This window comes from Octodon degus, unplaced genomic scaffold, assembly GCF_000260255.1.
Source record: "Octodon degus isolate 3935 unplaced genomic scaffold, OctDeg1.0 scaffold00033, whole genome shotgun sequence".
Classification (NCBI taxonomy): Eukaryota; Metazoa; Chordata; class Mammalia; order Rodentia; family Octodontidae; genus Octodon; species Octodon degus.
This window is the reverse complement of record NW_004524609.1, coordinates 14,624,597-14,642,257: the sequence shown is the minus strand read 5'-3', so window position 1 is coordinate 14,642,257 and position 17,661 is coordinate 14,624,597. Positions and strand designations below refer to the sequence as shown.

The 17,661-nt window shown below is 53.2% G+C and overlaps 1 protein-coding gene across 2 annotated transcripts; it reads left to right on the top strand.

Moving 5' to 3' along the window:
• Positions 1–7,406: 7,406 nt before the first annotated feature.
• On the top strand, positions 7,407–15,166 carry Fdxr (ferredoxin reductase). 2 transcript variants are annotated; one of them, XM_023713905.1, is made up of 12 exons: positions 7,407–7,537; positions 8,220–8,320; positions 11,267–11,362; positions 11,540–11,662; positions 11,771–11,884; positions 12,143–12,244; positions 12,917–13,024; positions 13,239–13,323; positions 13,439–13,638; positions 13,721–13,892; positions 14,451–14,621; positions 14,764–15,166. In XM_023713905.1, exons 1-12 carry the CDS (start codon positions 7,459–7,461, stop codon positions 14,892–14,894), a joined length of 1,482 nt encoding a protein of 493 aa, XP_023569673.1. In that variant the 5' UTR covers positions 7,407–7,458; the 3' UTR covers positions 14,895–15,166. The 2 variants fall into 2 exon arrangements, with proteins under 2 accessions (XP_023569673.1, XP_023569672.1); XM_023713904.1 differs by having other exon boundaries at positions 7,407–7,561.
• The last annotated feature ends 2,495 nt before the right edge of the window (positions 15,167–17,661 follow it).

The following is a 17,661-nucleotide window of genomic DNA, read 5'->3' as shown; positions in this document are numbered from 1 at the left end:
TTGCCTGGTTTTTCAGTTAAAGCTTTGCATGGGTGAAGGGTGCGATGACCCTGATGAGGGGAAGCTGAATGCCAGCGAACGGGAGCCCTTGAAAGGGGTGAAGGCGGTAGATTGAGGGGAGCAGGCAGTAGCCAGCAAAGCCATCCTGGGAGGCTAGGCTATCGGAGGCCCTGCAGTGCGTGTGGCCCTGAGGGCTCAGCTGGCACCTGTCCCTGCCTGTCCCTTCAGGTCCCCTCCCCAACCCTGTTTCTGCTCTGCCCTCCTCTAGCAGAGACCAGAGATCTTTGATTGAAGTTCCCAGACAGCTGTCCTTGGGCTCCCTCGGGGCCTGGCGGGGCAGCGGCACCCCACTGCTGCTAGGTCCCGGAGGGAAGCTGCTTTGTTCCCACAGCCCTGCTCACACCTCTGCACCGAGCTCCTTCGCTCAGCTTTCCTCAGCCACCCCTCTGGGGTGTGCTGCCTGGGAGGCTGCTCATGGAGCAGAGGGCTGGATCTGCTGCTGTGCTCTGTTACTGCTCCTCTTTTGAAATATATTAGCAGCTACGGAATGGTCTAACAGTCTGCGAGTGTAAAGCCTCCAAGTGCTAATTCTCCCTATGAAGAATGCAACGTCAGAGAAAGGTCCTGCGTGTGTTCCAGGCTAATGATTAAAACCATGCAAATATACAGCCGGTGACTCACTGTTATTCATCTGGACCTGAAGCGAGTCTGGGCAGCAGCTGGGAGTCCTGCTGCCAAACCTAAGCGAGGCATGGGCACCCCAGAGACAAGCCAGCTTGGGCTCTTTGAAGCTCGGTTTTCTGTTACTCAGAAGACCTGGGCCTTGAGAGATAAGGTACGGTGATAGTAGTGAATAAGTTTCGAAGGCTCTGCAGAGACCTAAAGTCTAAAGTTATATGGAGGTAACAATATTGGTAAGGTGAAATAGCTAACTTTTTTTGTGTGTGGTACCAAGGATTGAACTCAGTACCTTGTGTTTGCCAAGTAGGCAAAAGAAAGGTTACACTTTTTTTTGTGGTAAGGGAATCAAACTCAGGACCCTATGCTTTCCAGGCAGGTGCTTGGGCCTCTGAGCTATATCCCTGGCTCAATGGCTAATATTTATTTATCACAAGTGACAGGTACTTTTTACCTGTCATCTGGTTTTAAAACCAATTACTTGCCAGGCATGGTGGCATACTCCTGTAATCCCAGCACTTGGGAGGCTGAGGCAGGAGGACTGTTGCAAGTTTGAGACCAGCCTGGGCTACAACATGAGCTCAAGGCCAGCCTGAGCTACACAGAAAGACCCTGTCTCAAAAAGACAATAAAATAAAATACATAAATAAATAAATAAATAGGGTTATGCAGTGTATTATTTGTTGAAAAATAAAAAATAAAAAAAATTAAAAAAAAATAGGGTTGGGGAGATGGCTCAGTAGAATAAGCGCTTCCCTGGCAAGCACCCCCTATTCTGAAAAAAAAAAAATTAGGGCTGGGGAGATAGCTCAAAGGTCTAAGCACCTGTTTGACAAGTACAAGGACCTGGGTTTGAACCCCAGTACCACATGCTGTGCCACCAAGCCAGCCACCAAAACTGGGTGTGGTGGTACACACCTATAATCCCAGGGCTGGGGAGGCCAAGACAGGAGGATCACTATGAGTCCGAGCTGTGTAATGAGACCCTGTACCAAATAAATAAATACATTTTAAATAAATACAATCAATTACTTGTTTTCTTCACATTACACATGGTAAACGGGAAGCATGCTCTCCTTCCTCCGCAGTACATGAATTGAATCCAGAGCCTTTGTGCTAAACTACATTTACATTCCCAGCTCTCTTCATTTATTTTGAGACATGGGGTTGCTAATTTACCCATGGAGGACTTAAATCTTTTCTCTTCTTCTTCTCCTTCTTTTTTGGCGGTACCAGGGATCGAACTCAGGACCTTGCACTTGCCAGGCAGGTGCTTATGCCACTGAGCTATATCCCGGGGCCCCCTCTTTTCTTGCCTCAGCCTCCCAAGTGCTGGGATTACAAGTGTGTACTCCCAGAACTTCCTTTCTTTCTTTTGTCTTCAATATTTGAGATTTTACTGGTTGTGTTGAGGATCAGTACACATGATTCACTTTGTACACAATTCTTAACACACATACCAAAAAAGCCATGTACTGTGTTTTAGTTATTCCAGGGACTTGGCAGCTTCAAATTTAGAAGCGAATTTTCTGTAAGAGGATTAAGTACCAGTAACTTCAAATGCTGACAGAGTGTTACTTAAGTCCCACCAATTCACAATTTTGTATCACATATACCACATACTCAAATTTTTGATCTTTCACAGCACATTAACAAAATTAGGCAAACCAGACTACCACTACCAAAGATGGTACAGAGTGCACATGATTCTGACAGGGCAACAATTAGGAAGTAGTTTTCTTTAGGAAACAATTCTACCAAAAACATAGGAATAGAAGTCATTTAAAGTGTCGAAGACATATTAAATGTGTGAGTGTAATTCCAAATTGCCATTTAATATACTTTGTATTGCAGGATATAAAACTAACCCCCACCTATGGAATGTTAGCTGACACCCAAGACAAGCAAAGCCTGCCATAATTCAATGTCCCACTATTTCTGGTTGTACCAAAAAATAACCAGAGATGGATTTCACCTCTAAAAAAATCATTTACACTTAAAAAATGCGATGAGGTGGGATTCCCTCCTTTTTAAAAATGTTTCTAGGGGTCAGGGAGATGGCTCAGTGGAATAAGCGCTTCCCTGGCAAGTGCAAGGGCCTGAGTTCAATCCCAGGTTCTGCAAAAAAAAAAATAAAAATAATGTTTCCAGAGCTACTAAAAAAACTTGCATTTACATGATGGTTGATAAAAACATTCTTCTGGATTGTACAAGAAGGGAGACAGGGAGCACCAATAAGACATGGTGTGTGATCAATCAGACGTGGCTTTTCTCCTGCTTTATTGGAGGCTGCACTCGCTCCTCATTTTCAGTTTCTCCATTTTCCATAGGTAAATCTTCCTTGGTTTCTTTTTTTTTTTTTTTTTTTTTTCAGAACTGGGGATTGAACTCAGGCCCTTGCGCTTGCCAGGGAAGCGCTTATTCTACTAACCCATCTCCCCGGCCCCTCTTCCTTGGTTTCTTGATTAGCCCCTTCAGCCTATTTTCCCTAGGCTCCCCACTTCCATAATTCAATGTCCCACTATTTCTGGTTGTACCAAAAAATAACCAGAGATGGTTATTTTTGCTTACACTTCATCTGAAGATTTATCCTTTCTTGCTGCCTTTTTTGGCTTTGTTTCCACTTTAGCAGGAACAGGTTTAGCTGACAACCTGGCCACTCTCCTCTTCAGCTCCTCCTTTGCCGCCACATTGGCCCAGTTGACCTTCTTCTTGGGCATCTTGAGGGGGCGGGAGAGTGCGGAAGCTGCGGGGTGTCGAGGCACATGGGAGGCTCCAACTTGCAATCTTCCTACCTCAGTCTCCCTAAGTGCTGGACTCACAGATGAACACCACCACGCCTGGCTCAAGACAAATTCTTTGTGAGCATCCACCAGGCTCCACACACTGCAGAGCTCTAGGGATAAGAGGGAATGAGATTGGGCCCCCACCCTTGTGGCTTCTACAGTCCAGTACAAGGGGTGTCAAATTCTCTCTGTAAAGAGACTGGCACTCAATATTTTGGGCTTTATGGATCAAGAGGACTCTGTCACAAAAGTAGTTGTGCCATCAAAGCATAAGAACAGTCACAGACAGCATGTAAAGAAATGACCATGGCTGTGTGCCAACAAAATTTTAATGAAGAACGCTGAAATTTGAATTTCATACACTTTTCATGTCACATTTTTGTTTCATTTGTTTTTAAGACAGGGTCTCACTATGTAGTCCTGACTGACTTTAAACCCTAGGTTTTTATTTGTTTTGGTACTGGGAATTGAACGCATAGTCTTCGCTTGCCAGGCAGGTGCTGTGCTACTGAGCCATATTCCCAGCCTAGGTCTTAAACTCTTGATCCTCCTGCCTTAGCGTCTCCACTGCTGGGGGTGACCTAGGAGCAATATTCCCGTTAGATGTCAAATGGGCCCAGTTCGCGGTCCCGTATCATCCAGGAATAAGGCTGTGAACCAAAGGAAGCTGGAGAGTTTTATTGGAAATAAGGAGAGAAGACTAGCTCTGGATTTGCAGCAGGGGTCCCAAATGGAGTGGCCTGTGAGGTCTCTTGTCAGGGTAATTTATAGAGCAACATCACAAGGTGGGTACCACATGGGTCAAACTGCAATCAGCCTCCAGGATTACAAGTACAGCTACTTAGCTAATATTGATCAAATAGGGAAACAAGTCAATGGCAAGGGTAGGGATGGGTCTGGATGTCCTGGTCACAGACCTGGGGTACTGATGCCTAGCTGGACCTACTGGACCAGGTGATGCTAATCACAATATAATCTTGTGTTACTATCTATCCCTTAGGGAGGCATGAAGGCCTAGTCACTCCATCTTTATTTTGAGCCCTGGCCTTCTTCAGATGGGCCTCCAGCCAACATGCTCATGTCTTTATTTTTGTGGTGACTTCCTTCATAGCCCAGTCTCTCCCTCTCTGGCTGTATATCACTCTCTTTCTAACTTAGCTGCCTATAATAGGATTACAGGTATGCCCCCCACATGCCCTGCTCATGTCGTAGCATTTAAATTGTTTTTGCTGGGGGCTGGGGAGATAGTTCAGCAGTATAAGTGCCTGCCTGGCAAGAGCCATGTCCTGAGTTCGATCCTCAGTACCGCCAAAAAAAGAAAAATCATTTTTGCCATTAAAAAATTTAAAAAATCCATCCTGTGGGTTTTGCAAAACAAGCCCATGGGCAGCATTTGTCTTGCAAGCCATCCTCAGCCTATTCCTGGTTCTGTAGCACAGGCATGAGACACAAGGGTATAGCAGAAGAACAGTGTTTACTTCTCAGTAGCAGAGAAGAGTGATAAGTAGGGCACAGGGGACTCATGGATAGTGGGGACACTCTACTGTTCATGCCATTACGCCTCATCAGCTGTATATTATGGTTTGTGAACCCTTTATATATTATACCTCACTTTTTAAAAAATCACTATGAATGACAAAGAGAAATTAAGACGTCTTATGTGCATGTACCGACTCTCCACAACGAATGTACTCATTATGCGCTGCAACATGTACTAGTAAAAATTTTACAATAATCAAGTTTTCTAAATGACAAGGAGTGTGCCAAATGTTAAACATTACCGGAGGCCATTATTTTGAAATTCAATAGGCCAGAATGAAAATTAAAATGGAACCACTCACCTGAAAGTTCACCAAGCTAAAACTGAGCTGTTTATCAGACACTCTTGAGAAATCAGCCCATTTTCCTGTCAGGCTTGTTTCAACTGGCATAAAACCATTCTCTCTGCTCCATTTCTTACACAAAAGAACATGAGATAACCTGGTGTCACCTAAGCAGTTATCCTCCCGTTAGTCTGTTGGTTCCCTCTCCCTATCTCAGAAGAAATCTCAATCCACCTTCTGCTCTCTTTTTCTTCAAGCCCTTGTTGTCTATAAAACCAACCTCCACCTAGACCAACTATCTGAAAACTTGCTCTATTTTACACAATTGTGTTGTCCAAGTCTAGAACCAAAAATAAGCCAGGGTAAAACAAAACAAAACAAAACAAACAAACAAAAAAAGCCAGGGGACACTGGGTCTGGTGGCCTGCGCCCGTAATCCCAGCATTTGGGAGCTGAAAACAGGAGGCTCACTGCGAGTCCAATCTGTGTAGTGAGACCCTGCACTAAATATATAAATATAAAATGATAAAAACATAAAAAAATAAGTCAGGGGTGGAGTGGTTAGACTATTTAGTACACGTGAGCCTTCACACACACACACACCCGCAAAAAAAGGCTAATTGAAGAAAAGCTAAATTGTGACTTTGTCCTTTGACATAATAAAGTGATGTTGGGGATGGCAGGCCCCTAACTCCTTAAGAGTTGGAAATCGGATGGGTTAGAGGTTTGTCCAAGGAATATTTGACAAGACATTCTGGGGAAAGGGAAGAGGCATTAGACATATCGTATCAGAGGTGAGTATAAGTTGTGTGCTTTTTACATGGAAACTTTTTTTTTTGTATTTTAGAGAAGGGTCTTCAGGATGTTCAGGGTGTCACTACTACAGCCTCCCAAGATCTGGGATTACAGGGGCACGCCACCATGCCCAGTCTCAATGGCCATCTCAGAGCGCCCCGGGGATCGAACCCCAGACCCCTGCGCCTGCTTGCAGATGCTTTAATCCGCCGAGTTATTTGGCTGGCCCTGGAAACTTGTTTAAATTTTTTTTTTTTCTTTCTAAATTTTTTTTTTTAACATTTATTTTAGTGTGTGTGTGTGTGTGTGTGTGTGTGTGTGTGTGTGTGGCCAGCTCAGCCCACCAGGGGGCGGGGCTGGCTGGCATGTGGTGCTGGGGGATTGAACGGTGGTCCCTTTGCTTTGCTAAGCTTGTTCTAAGTAGGTGCTTTAGACCACTGAGCCATCTCACCAGCCCCAACTTGTTTAAATTTTTGGGATTATTTTTTATCTTTTAAAACGGACGCATACAAATATATACTTTTTATCGCTTCTCGGCTTTTTGGTTAAGATCAAGTGTAAAAAAACATTATTTTTTGATTACTGAATTTTTGGCGACCTCCTGAATTCTGTGCTCGTGGCGAGGGTCTCGTGCTGGACGACAGCCGGGGGCAGAGCTCTGTTCTTAGTACCTGGGTAACCCTCCATTACCCTCTTCCTCACCTATAACGGGAAGGAGGTGAGGCCACACAAGATTTCCAGTGTATAACATTTTCTTTGGACCGACACTGAGAGGATCTTGCTGGGGCCACGCCGCTGCAGCTCGCCAGAGGGCCGCGAGAAAGAAATGCAGGGACAGTCTTTCTCCAGACTTCCGGACTCTGGGGCTATTACCCAATGGGCGGGAGGCGCCCTTGGAAGTTGACTTCTGATTGGCCGGAATGAAACTACGCAAACAGAGGCTAGCCTATCAAAAGGTAAAGGACTATTTTGTCATTAGTGAGCGACGCGAGCTCCTGAGGCGCTAAATAAAATAAACTCCTTTCTAATTGGCTTCCTTCTTCTCGAGAGACTGAAACAGCGATAGCGATTCGCTCTTCTCCAATTTGGAACGAGGGTGAAGACCCGAGAAATTCTCTCAGGACCCGGAAGTTGGGCGGGGCTTCGGCCGTACGGGGTGGCCCCAAAGGCGGGCCTCTCTCTTGGGGCGGGATTCTTTTGAAGCTGGGGTGGAGCCGTAACTCGGCTTTCCTAGGGCGAGGGGCGGAGCTTGGAGGCGGGTGCGACGGTGGTGGGCGGGTCCAGAGGCCGCGCGGGGGCGGGGCCGAGCCAGGGGCGGGGCCAGCCGGCCGAAAGCGCGGCAGTCCTGAGTCACCTGTTGGTCGCTGTCCCCAGCCATGGCTCTGTGCTGCTGGCGCTGGGTGCGCTTGCCGGCGTGGCCTCGAACCCGGCCGGCTCCCGCTAGGAGCACTCTGGGTAGGAGAAGGCGCTTCGGACTGGGTGGCAGCGCGGGGAGGCCTGCGAGCGCTAAGGGAATCGGAGCGGAGCTGGGACTAGGCTGGAGAGGGGACGGCTGGAATGGTGTACAGTAGTCAGGAGGACGAGTTGGGGTGGTGTAGGGGACAGGTGGGGACCTGTGCGGTGAGGTGTGAGACCTCTAGGCTGAGGCAGTTCAGCAAAGGTGGAAGGCCATATGCGAGACAGGGTGAATGGACAACATTGTGTGGACAGTAGGGACGCCTGGGGCCAAACGGGTCTCTATGAGCAATGAGGATTCTGCAGAGAGGTTAGAGAAGACAAGATGGGTGCGTTGCGGGGCGATCCACAGGGGTGGGGTTGGGATGATAGGCAACCTGTAAGGAGATGTGAAGTAACAGCGGCTAGGAAAGGGAACCCCCTATGGAAAGTAACAGTGCGTTGTGGAGGCTCGTGGGTAGGCCATCAACAGCGGTGTAGTAATTTCATGGGTGAAGTGTGGGGCTCTGGATGTAGACCACGCCATTAGGGGTTCAGATGAAGTAAGGGACCCTGCAACTGCCAATGCTGTGAGGAACAAGAGGAGGAAGGTGCAGGCGGGGTGGCACTTGCTGAGGTCCATCTCCTGATTTGGGACTGGGGAGAGGGTGTTGATTTGGCCTTGCTCCTCTCCTCTGCCCAGCCCCAGCCTTGTACCAGCAGTTCTCCACTCAGACAACCCCCCAGATCTGTGTGGTGGGCAGTGGCCCAGCTGGCTTCTACACAGCCCAGCACTTGCTAAAGGTAAGCCACTTCCTCCAGCATCCTACATGTTGAGGCTAGCCCTCTCCTAGCTTTCTGTAACTTTACCTTCCTCCACAGATCTTCCAGCCTCCTCCTTTCCCCCATTAAAGGCCAAGGTCTCAGAGCTTTTAGCTTCGGCGTTGGCAGGCAGATAGGCAGGGCTCCAAGGCCGCCAGATCTACTCAGACCTTGAGAAGGAGAGGAAAAAGGAGATTTAGGTTTACGGAGATGAGACAGTGGCCTAGCTTTGGAGGAGCTTGGTGTGTCTGTGCAGGACCTAGGAATAAATGAATATATAATTACGCACACATGGAGGTACTTGAAGGATGGCATGGCCCACTGTCCCGGTTGACCTGGGCCACAAGACTTTTAGTGCTGTAACTAGGAGGGTCTCATGGAGACAGGGATGGGTTGGTCGCTGTTGAAAAGTGACAGATGAATGCTCCCAAGCAACACAGGTGACAGAGCTAATTATAATGATGCGAGCAGAGTGAGCTGAGTGTGGTAGAGATGAATCTGAAGCTATTTTCTGAACTGCACTGAAGGCCACAGGTTTGGCAAGGGCCTCTCCTGAGTTGGGAGTCAGCCTGAATGCAAGCCCACAGACACAGGAGGACAACTTGGGCTCCGGGAAGGAGGCGCTGCAGGGCCCTGAGCTCTGGGAGGGGAAGAGCAGGCCCTCCAGGCAGGGCTCCTGATGCTCCTCTGCAGGCAAGCTGCTGGCCTGTGAACACAGGCATGCGCTTTCCCCACAGACTGGGTGTGGACGCAGAGGCCAGATATCAGTTGATCTTTGCCCACTGGGAGCTCCAAGCTATGGGCACGTTTGCGGCAGTACTGATTAGCTTGAGTCAGGCGCTGAGTACCATCTCAGAGCAGCTTCATGTTAACCTGTGGTGCCGAATCACAGCGCTCACAGGCGAGGACACAAAGACGGAGGGAGAGCTCAGTGGTCTCAGCATGGAGCAGGGAAGGCACTGGCATCTGACCTAGGCCGTTGGGTCATCATCACCCAGTAGTCACACACTGGACACCAGCGTGCTCCAGGCATAGGCTGCTGTAGGAACATGGGGGTGAGGAGGACAGGGCTGGTCCCTGTGCTTAAGGGCTTCACATTCCAGTGAGGGTGGAGAGGATTATTGGTTTACAAGGAATTTTCAGGCTCACAGTGCGGGGGGCGGGGGGATGCCTAACGTAGAGGGAGAGAAATTGCAGTTTGAAGGAAGGTGGAGGTGTCAGGTCAGGGGGTAGAACGGCAGGAATATCCCAGGTGCGCAGAAACAATGGACAAAGGCCAGTGAAGGGAGAGAATGGCCCTCCAAGGAAGGGGCAAGTTCCAGAAGGCAGGTGTGTGCAGGAGAGGCAGAGAGAAAAAGCCAGACTGGGGAAGATGTAGGACCCAGAGCCTGGGCCTCAGAAGCTACTGACCAGGCTGTGGACTTGGGTGATTTTCTCAAGGTGCTGCACAACACCCCCTACACCATCAGAGTCCCCTGAGTGACCTATTAAACATTTCTGGCAAGATGTTGGCAGCTCATGCTTGTAAGGTTACTCATTGAGGCAGAGGTAGGAGGATTAAAAGTTCAAGGCCAATGTGGGTAACTTAGTGAGACCCTGCCTCAAAAACACAAATAAATTACAACAAAATAAATAAAACAGTTTTGGGCTCAGCCCAGAATTAATCTAACTCTAAGACTAGGGCCTGGAATGGACAGCTTTAAATTAGAACCCTAAAAGATTCTGGTGCCCACTGCTATAGGCTTCCTTGAAGGGTTTTAGACAAGACCCAAGATACTCCCCACCTTTCTTTCAGTGCTGGGGATGGAGCCCAGGCCTCGCACATACTAGGCAGGTCCTCTACCACTGAGCGATCCTCTAGCCAAGGACCCTGTTTGTGAAATTTGGAGTGTTCTGCCTGCTCAGTAGACACAGCCAGTATGGGGGCCTGAAGTTCAGTAGGGATGGGGAAGGTGAAGATGTGAGTTTGATGGGGTAGGATGGAGAAAGGTAAGCAGGGAGCACCAGGTTCTGGCTCGGGCTCTGAGTGGAATGGGCAGCAGGGAGCTCAGGAGCAGAAAGGGCTAAGGCCTTGGTTTTATCTGCATGTATTCAGGGTGTCTGGGTGACAATGTCCTGGGGTCTCAGATTTGGAGCTTGGGGAGAGATGTGGATGGGAGAAGGGAGATAGAGATGGAGACTGACCCAGGCGATACCAGAAAAGAGCCCTGAGAAGGAAAAGCTGAGGCTAAGGAAGGAAGAGAGGGCAGGAGAGGTTTCTTGGAACAGGAATGTGGGCTCCAGGCTGTGATGTATGACTGTCCCTTGGAGGGAGCCTCATGTCCCCGAGCAAAGGGCACATAGGGAAGAATGAAGGATGGAGACAACAAGGTCAGGTGGCGCTAGGAACGGACCACCTGCTGAGCACTTAGAACTATGTCCAGCAGCAATGACAGGTTTTAAAGCAAGAAAGTGAGATGGTTTTTCTAAGGCTAGGAATGGTCCATTGCCACCTCCTTCTCCCCCTGTACTGGACTCCCTGTCTTGCTGGTCCCCGTCATAGTGCGATGACAAGAGCTAAGGCAGGTTAGCCTTTCAAAGAAGGCTTGCGAGTCTTTGGCCCACAGGGTGTTTCTACCAAATACGGAAGGGTTGGAGGGCAGGGCTGTGGCTCATGTGTAACTTGGGTAGTGGAAGCCCCTAACTCTCAGGGCCAGGGGAGGGGAACTCTGGTCCTGTTTCCCTGGCCAGATTTCTCCCATTCTCACAGCCGGTAGTCCTTCCTGAGGTCTAACCTCAGCTCCTGCTGCTGCCCCTTTTCTGGCTTCTGGGCAGCTGGGGATTCGAGAGGAATTCTTTGTCCTCACAGATGGTTGGGGCATCTGTGTCCTCAGTCCAGTCCTCTGCCTGGGGAATGGAGGACCCCAGCAGCTGTGCCCTCTCCCCTAGCACCACACCCGAGCCCAAGTGGATATCTACGAGAAGCAGCTCGTGCCTTTCGGCCTGGTGCGCTTTGGGGTGGCGCCCGACCATCCTGAGGTGAAGGTAGGTCTCTCTGGGCATGGAGGGTGACATTTGGTGCCACTGGTCAAAATGAGGGAAGGGGGCTGCCTGGCTGGGTAGAATGACTCAGGGACACTGGGAAAGGAATAAGGGTGGCACTGACATGGTCCCTGCGCCTTCCCACCCTCTAACCCCTTGTACTCTGGACCTGCCCTGCAGAATGTCATCAACACATTTACCCAGACAGCCCACTCTGAGCGCTGTGCCTTCCGGGGCAATGTGGCAGTGGGCAGGGATGTGACGGTGCCAGAGCTGCGGGAGGCCTACCACGCTGTGGTGCTGGTGAGCACAGATGATCGTGGTTGCTAGAAGGGGACACTGGGAGCCAGGAGAGGCTGGGCACCAGTCCCCCATGTAGGTGCTAAGACTCTGGGCTTGGCCTTTCCTCAGAGCTATGGGGCGGAGGACCACCGGGCCCTGGGGATCCCTGGCGAGGAGCTCCCTGGCGTGTGCTCTGCCCGGGCCTTTGTGGGCTGGTACAACGGGCTTCCTGAGAACCAAGAGGTGAGTTTGGGGAGCACTCCTACTGCCTCTTCCTCCCCACCTTTGCCAGGCCAGGAGCAGCCCTGGGTGCCAAGGAGGACAGAGGAGGTGGTGAGGAGAAGAGATGGCCTCGGGTGGGGCTGGGTGGGCGAGGACTGAGGGCTCAGGGAGGGTGACCTCACCAGTGTGGGGGTGACAAACTGGGCATGGGGCATTTGCAGATAAGATTAGGCTGATGGGAGCTCAAGCTGGGGCTCTATTAAGACCCTTCCCCTTCAGCTGGCACCGGACCTGAGCTGTGACACTGCTGTGATTCTGGGGCAGGGGAATGTGGCTCTGGATGTGGCCCGGATCCTGCTGACCCCCCCTGAGCACCTGGAGGTAAGTGGTAGGTTAGGAGCTGGAGGTGGGCTTGGGGCCTCCCCTAGTGCAGGTTCCCTTGGGTGCCAGGCCAGGCACAAGAAGCCTTCTGGAAGGTGGCCCATGCCATGGCTCCCTTTACCTTGGCACGCAACTTCATTGTACCGCAGGATCTTTACACATGCCATTCCTCCTGCCCGGAACATTCTCGCTTGACTCCACTGGCCGGCAGTTGGCTGCCAGGTAGCCTTGCTGGGTTGAATAGCCCATTTCCCCTGTCATACGTTCACCTAACGACCAGTGTGCTTCTATTTCATGTATAGCTTCTTATCAACCCTGCCATTTTACTCATCCATGCCATCCACTGAGTATCTCCCCATGTCAATAAGGAGCTTTGTGAGGGCCAGCACCACATCTGTTTTGCTCATGTGAACTGCCCTTTTCTCTTCGCCCCTCTGCCCAGTACCAGGCACTGGGTAGATGCTCATTGAATACTCGCTGAGTGAGTCAAGACCTAGCTTGTACTAGTTGGAGCCGCTTGCTGCATTGGCGGCAATGCCCCATCTGACCACAGGAGGGCAGTACTGCGGTCTTGCGCTGTCAGCCTTCTACCTTAGGGGTTAGGGCAGGGACACCACAAATCAGAGTCCTGGATCAGCCACCCGTGATTTCAAGGACTTCTTTTTGTGCCAGAAAACAGACATCACGGAGGCTGCGTTAGGGGTCCTGAGACAGAGTCAGGTGAAGACAGTGTGGATCGTGGGCAGGCGCGGGCCCCTACAAGCAGCCTTCACCATTAAGGTACCCGGATGGAGTGGGATGGAGGTCCCCCAGGAAAGGGTGTCTCCTTGGAGGGGGCAGAGCCTCTGGGAGTAGCTGCTGCCTAGGATGGCGGGGAGCAGGCCCCGGGGCCCCGTGCCTTCGTGCCGGCCTCGTCACCTGGGCTGGACACCGGTGGGCTCAGGTGGACAGTGTTCAGGGGCTGACCTCCTCCCCCTCTCCCCCCTCCTACCAGGAGCTTCGGGAGATGATCCAGTTACCAGGAACCCGGCCCATTTTGGATCCTGCAGATTTTTTGGGCCTCCAGGACAAGATCAAGGGTGAGGGGCCCTGACCTGGCCCCCAGCTTCCAGGGAGGGACTGGCCTTGGTCGCAGGAGGTTTGGGGGAGGCCTTGTGGGGCAGGAAAGCCTGAGATATTCTCCATTGATGACAGAGGTTCCCCGTCCAAGGAGGCGGCTGACAGAACTGTTGCTTCGCACAGCCACGGAGAAACCAGGGGTGGAGGAGGTTGCTCGCCGGGCCTCGGCCTCCCGTGCCTGGGGGCTCCGCTTTTTCCGAAGCCCCCAGCAGGTGCTGTCCTCTCCAGATGGGCAGCGGGTAGCAGGCATCCGCCTGGCAGTTACCAGACTAGAGGTGAGTCTTCTGTTACCCAAGGAAACCCCATTCTCAGGCCCTTCACACCCCAGCTTGGTGTTGCCCACACTCTCCCCAACAGGGTGTCGGTGAGGCCACCCATGCAGTGCCCACAGGAGAGACGGAGGACCTCCCTTGTGGGCTGGTGCTGAGCAGTGTTGGGTATAAGAGCCGGCCCATCGACCCTAGTGTGCCCTTTGACCCCAAACTTGGGGTCATCCCCAATACGGAGGGCCGGGTTGTGGATGTGCCAGGTGAGAGGATATGATAAAGCTGGACGCCTAGTGGTGGCGGGAGGCTGGAAGACTGGTGTCCCTGGGGCTATTTATTGTTTCCTCTAGTAACATATACTGGGCAGGTATTCTAGGCAGGCCCAGTGCTGGGACCCAGCCTACTCTCCTGGCCCTAGGTGACGTCTTGGAACATGCAGGACATATGTCTAATGATTAGGTCCTTCAGTAAATCTTCCCTGAGGCCAGCTCTGGTCTAGCCCTTGTGCTCGGTACTGGGATTAGAGACAAGGCAAACCCTGTCATAGGAAGCTTCTGGTTTAAGTACCCATGCACCTGTTATTCATTAGGATTAATTCATTCACTGGAATTAATGAATGAGTTAAAAACAGGAGCTGCTGAATTGGAGGTGGACATGGTCACAATCTGAGCAGGTTGGGAAGAATCCAGGACGGCAGCCAGTGGACACAAGGGGCCCAGCTGCCGTGAGATCAGGGGTGTACATCTGTGTGTACGTGTGCACACTGGGGCCCAGGCTGGCTGGGCAGTGTGCAGTCACTCTCCTCTTGCCCCCCCCCCCAGGCCTCTACTGCAGTGGCTGGGTGAAGACGGGACCCACAGGTGTCATTGCTACCACCATGACCGACAGCTTCCTCACCAGCCAGGCACTGCTGCAGGATCTGAAGGCTGGGCTGCTGCCCCCTGGCCCCAGGCCTGGCTACACAGCCATCCAGGCCCTGCTCAGCAGCAGAGGTCTGGGCCCCCAAGGCCAAGGTTCTGGGAGGAGGGATGGGTGGCTTCTCTCATAGGTGCCACTCTTTGGGGGTGGGGGACTGTACTGGAAGGGGAATGCAGGAGGGAGTGGCACCACTGACTTATCTCCCCTCTGCGTCAGGAGTCCGGCCCATCTCTTTCTCAGACTGGGAGAAGCTGGATGCTGCAGAAGTGTCTCGGGGTCAGGGCTCTGGAAAGCCTCGGGAGAAGCTGGTGGATTCTCAGGAGATGTGGCGATTGCTTGGGCACTGAGCCTGGATCTTAGTCTTCAGGGGAAGGGTCCTGAGTCTGTCTGGGCTGGACTCAGCTCCTTTACGATGTGCCTGCCACTCTTCATGGTTCCTCTCTGCACTGCCTTCCACCAGATGGTCATCCTGGCTAGTGTGGTTTGGCCCCAGGAGGTGATCTTAACTTAGGGAGGGGTGGAGGCACAGGTTGGCCCTACCCTTTTCAGCTCTCTCCTGCTGGACTTCGCAGGGCTAGGAGGTCGGAAATATGTTGGAAATAAAACAGCTGAAACCAAGGGTCCTGGTTGGTGTGCTTGTTCTGGGGTCCCAGGTCACCTTCTGGCTGCAGCTTGCCTGTGGTCAGCAGGTGGCGCTGCAGAACCGCTGCCCTGATGGGGGCCTGGTGAAGGTTTGAAGGGGGGTTGGCAGGCTTGAGAAGCGCCACCCTCCCTCTCTTGGCTTTCTTGCCATGGCTTGCCTGTCTTCTGCCCACAGTACAGTCACCACTGATAGGTCCCCTATCCTGCCTGCCTCGCTGTCCCTTTGCCTGGTGCCAATCAAAACACTTGAAAAGGAAAAACCTGGGAACCGCAGGACCCTCCCAGTGGCCCTGCAGGACTGGCCTGTGTCCCCACTCTGTGCTCCCAATCCCTTCTCGTCTCCATCAGTCAGTTTCAGGCCAGATCCACAGCCTTTTAAAAATAGTACCTCAATCTGTTGCAGTTTACAGTCTTGTGGCATCACCGAGACGCTGCCTCACTTTATAAACTGAAGGATCCTGAAATTAACTGGCCCAAGGTCACACAGCTAGTGAACCGAGAGTGGGACCTAGGGCACCCCGCTAGGTGAAGTTCCCTCCGGGGTCGAACTTGCCTCCGAGTGTTGAATCTAGGGACACCATGCTGGAGAAGGGAGAGGAGACCCAGACCTTCAGCCAGCAGGGAGGGGCCTGGGGGGGCTCGGGCGGCTGGCCGGGGCGGGGCGGAGGCGGCAGCAAGCGCTCAGCCAAACGGCTGGCAGCCCTGGGAGCCCTGGAGCCGGAGGCGCGCAGCCCAGCCTGGGAACTAGCGGGGTGCCCGGTGGGTCGTGGGCTGGACGTGGGGGCGGGCGGGACCCAGGCCGCGCCTCGGGCACTGGCCCTGCGGTGCGGGGTTCTGACGCCCGCCCGCCGTGCTGGGAACGAGCGCGCCAGCCGCCGGGCCGAGGCGCCGGGACATGCACCGCGCGGGAGGCTGCGGGTACGGGCTCCGGGTGTGGGTGCAGCGCCCCTTCCCTCCGGTGAGTGTGGCTGGGGTTGCTCGGCAAGCTGGGAGTGCCAACTTCGCCGCCAACTTGAGGCTGGGGCTGGGGCGCCGCGCCGGAAAGGACGGCGCAGACAGACTCGGGACACCCGGGGAGAGTCTGGCCCGCGGAGGGAGCCGAAGTGGGGACGACCAGGGTACATGGGCCCTTGGGACCCCGGTCTGGGGTTGGGACCCCGGCGGGTGGAGGAAAGGAGGCAAGGAAGAGAGGCTAGGGAGAAAGACTAGTAGCGGGCACGAGGGAAGGACGCGGGCGAGGCGCCCAAGACACTTGTCCCCAGGGTCGGCGAGCCCTCCTGCCTTTCGCGTGGCAGAGCAACACTGCTGGGCAGGGGGCGTTGCGGGGACGCGGAATTCCGAGCTGCCAGGTCCCCCAACTGTTGCTATTGGAAGCTGCTGGGATGAAGAGCGGGTCGGGGTCCGCGACCTGAGTGAGGCTAGGTTCAACCCGAGCCAGGCGCCTGGAGAGGCCCGGCGCCCACAGGGCGAAAGAGGGCTGTGGCCGCTCCCGGATCTCGTTCCCTGGCTCCCCGGTGTTCTCTCGGCACCTGCTGCTTGCTTGTGTCACTTTCGGCCCCCTTCGCTGGCAGAGAGTCCCCCAGACTCACCCTTCCCGGTTCCCCTTCCTCTCTGAGCCTCATAAAAGTATCCTGTCTCTGACCTCAGGGAGCCAGAGTGGGCTTCTGACGTGGTGGGATCTTCCAGAGGTGGCCTCCAGCCCCGGTGGATCCAAGCTCGGAGGGCTGGAGCGAAGGATAGGCGAAGCCGGCTGGGGACAGCTTGCACCTCTGCGACCTGGGCCCGGGGTGCACCAGCAGGGTACTCTGGTCTCTCGGGCTTGGACCTGAATCCCAGACGACTGCGAAGCCTGCGCCTCCTGCTGCGAGGGCGTTTCGTGCTTAGGCCTCGGCAGGCAGGACTAGGACGCTACTGCAAAATCACCCAGTAGCCTTCAATTCCCAAGGGTGCACCTGGAGACCCTGTGAAGTCCCCGCTGTGTGCGCTCGAGGGTGGAATTTCTGCTGGGCCTGACGCTAGCCCCCTTTGTCCACCCTGCTTCCCAGCTCTGCTCACCCACAGGGACTTCTGACCCTGTCCCCCAGCCCTCGGATGGTGGCCCCGTTCTGGCTCGGACACGGAGCCCCGGCCACGGGAACATCGAGGAAAAGAGTTTATCCGGAGAAGGTGCAGTTCCACTGGATTTATTTTGGGGCCGGTCCAGAACGTGGTGGCAGTGGCTCTGAGCCTGTTCGTAAACTTGGAAGAATAAGAGTGCGAAAGGGACAGGTAGGCAGGAAAACTGCATTCTTGGATTCGGTCCCGCACGAGGATGCCCTGAGCTGGGACATGGCCTGCAGCGCCTCCTGCCAGGAGAGCTCGGCCACCTGCCGCGGGGCTTGAGGTCCAGACCCAGCTTGGGCGAGTGGGGCGGGGCCTAAGGGCTTGGGAACCCCGCGGGGGCCAGCGGTGAGGCTGGGGGCGCTGAGCGCG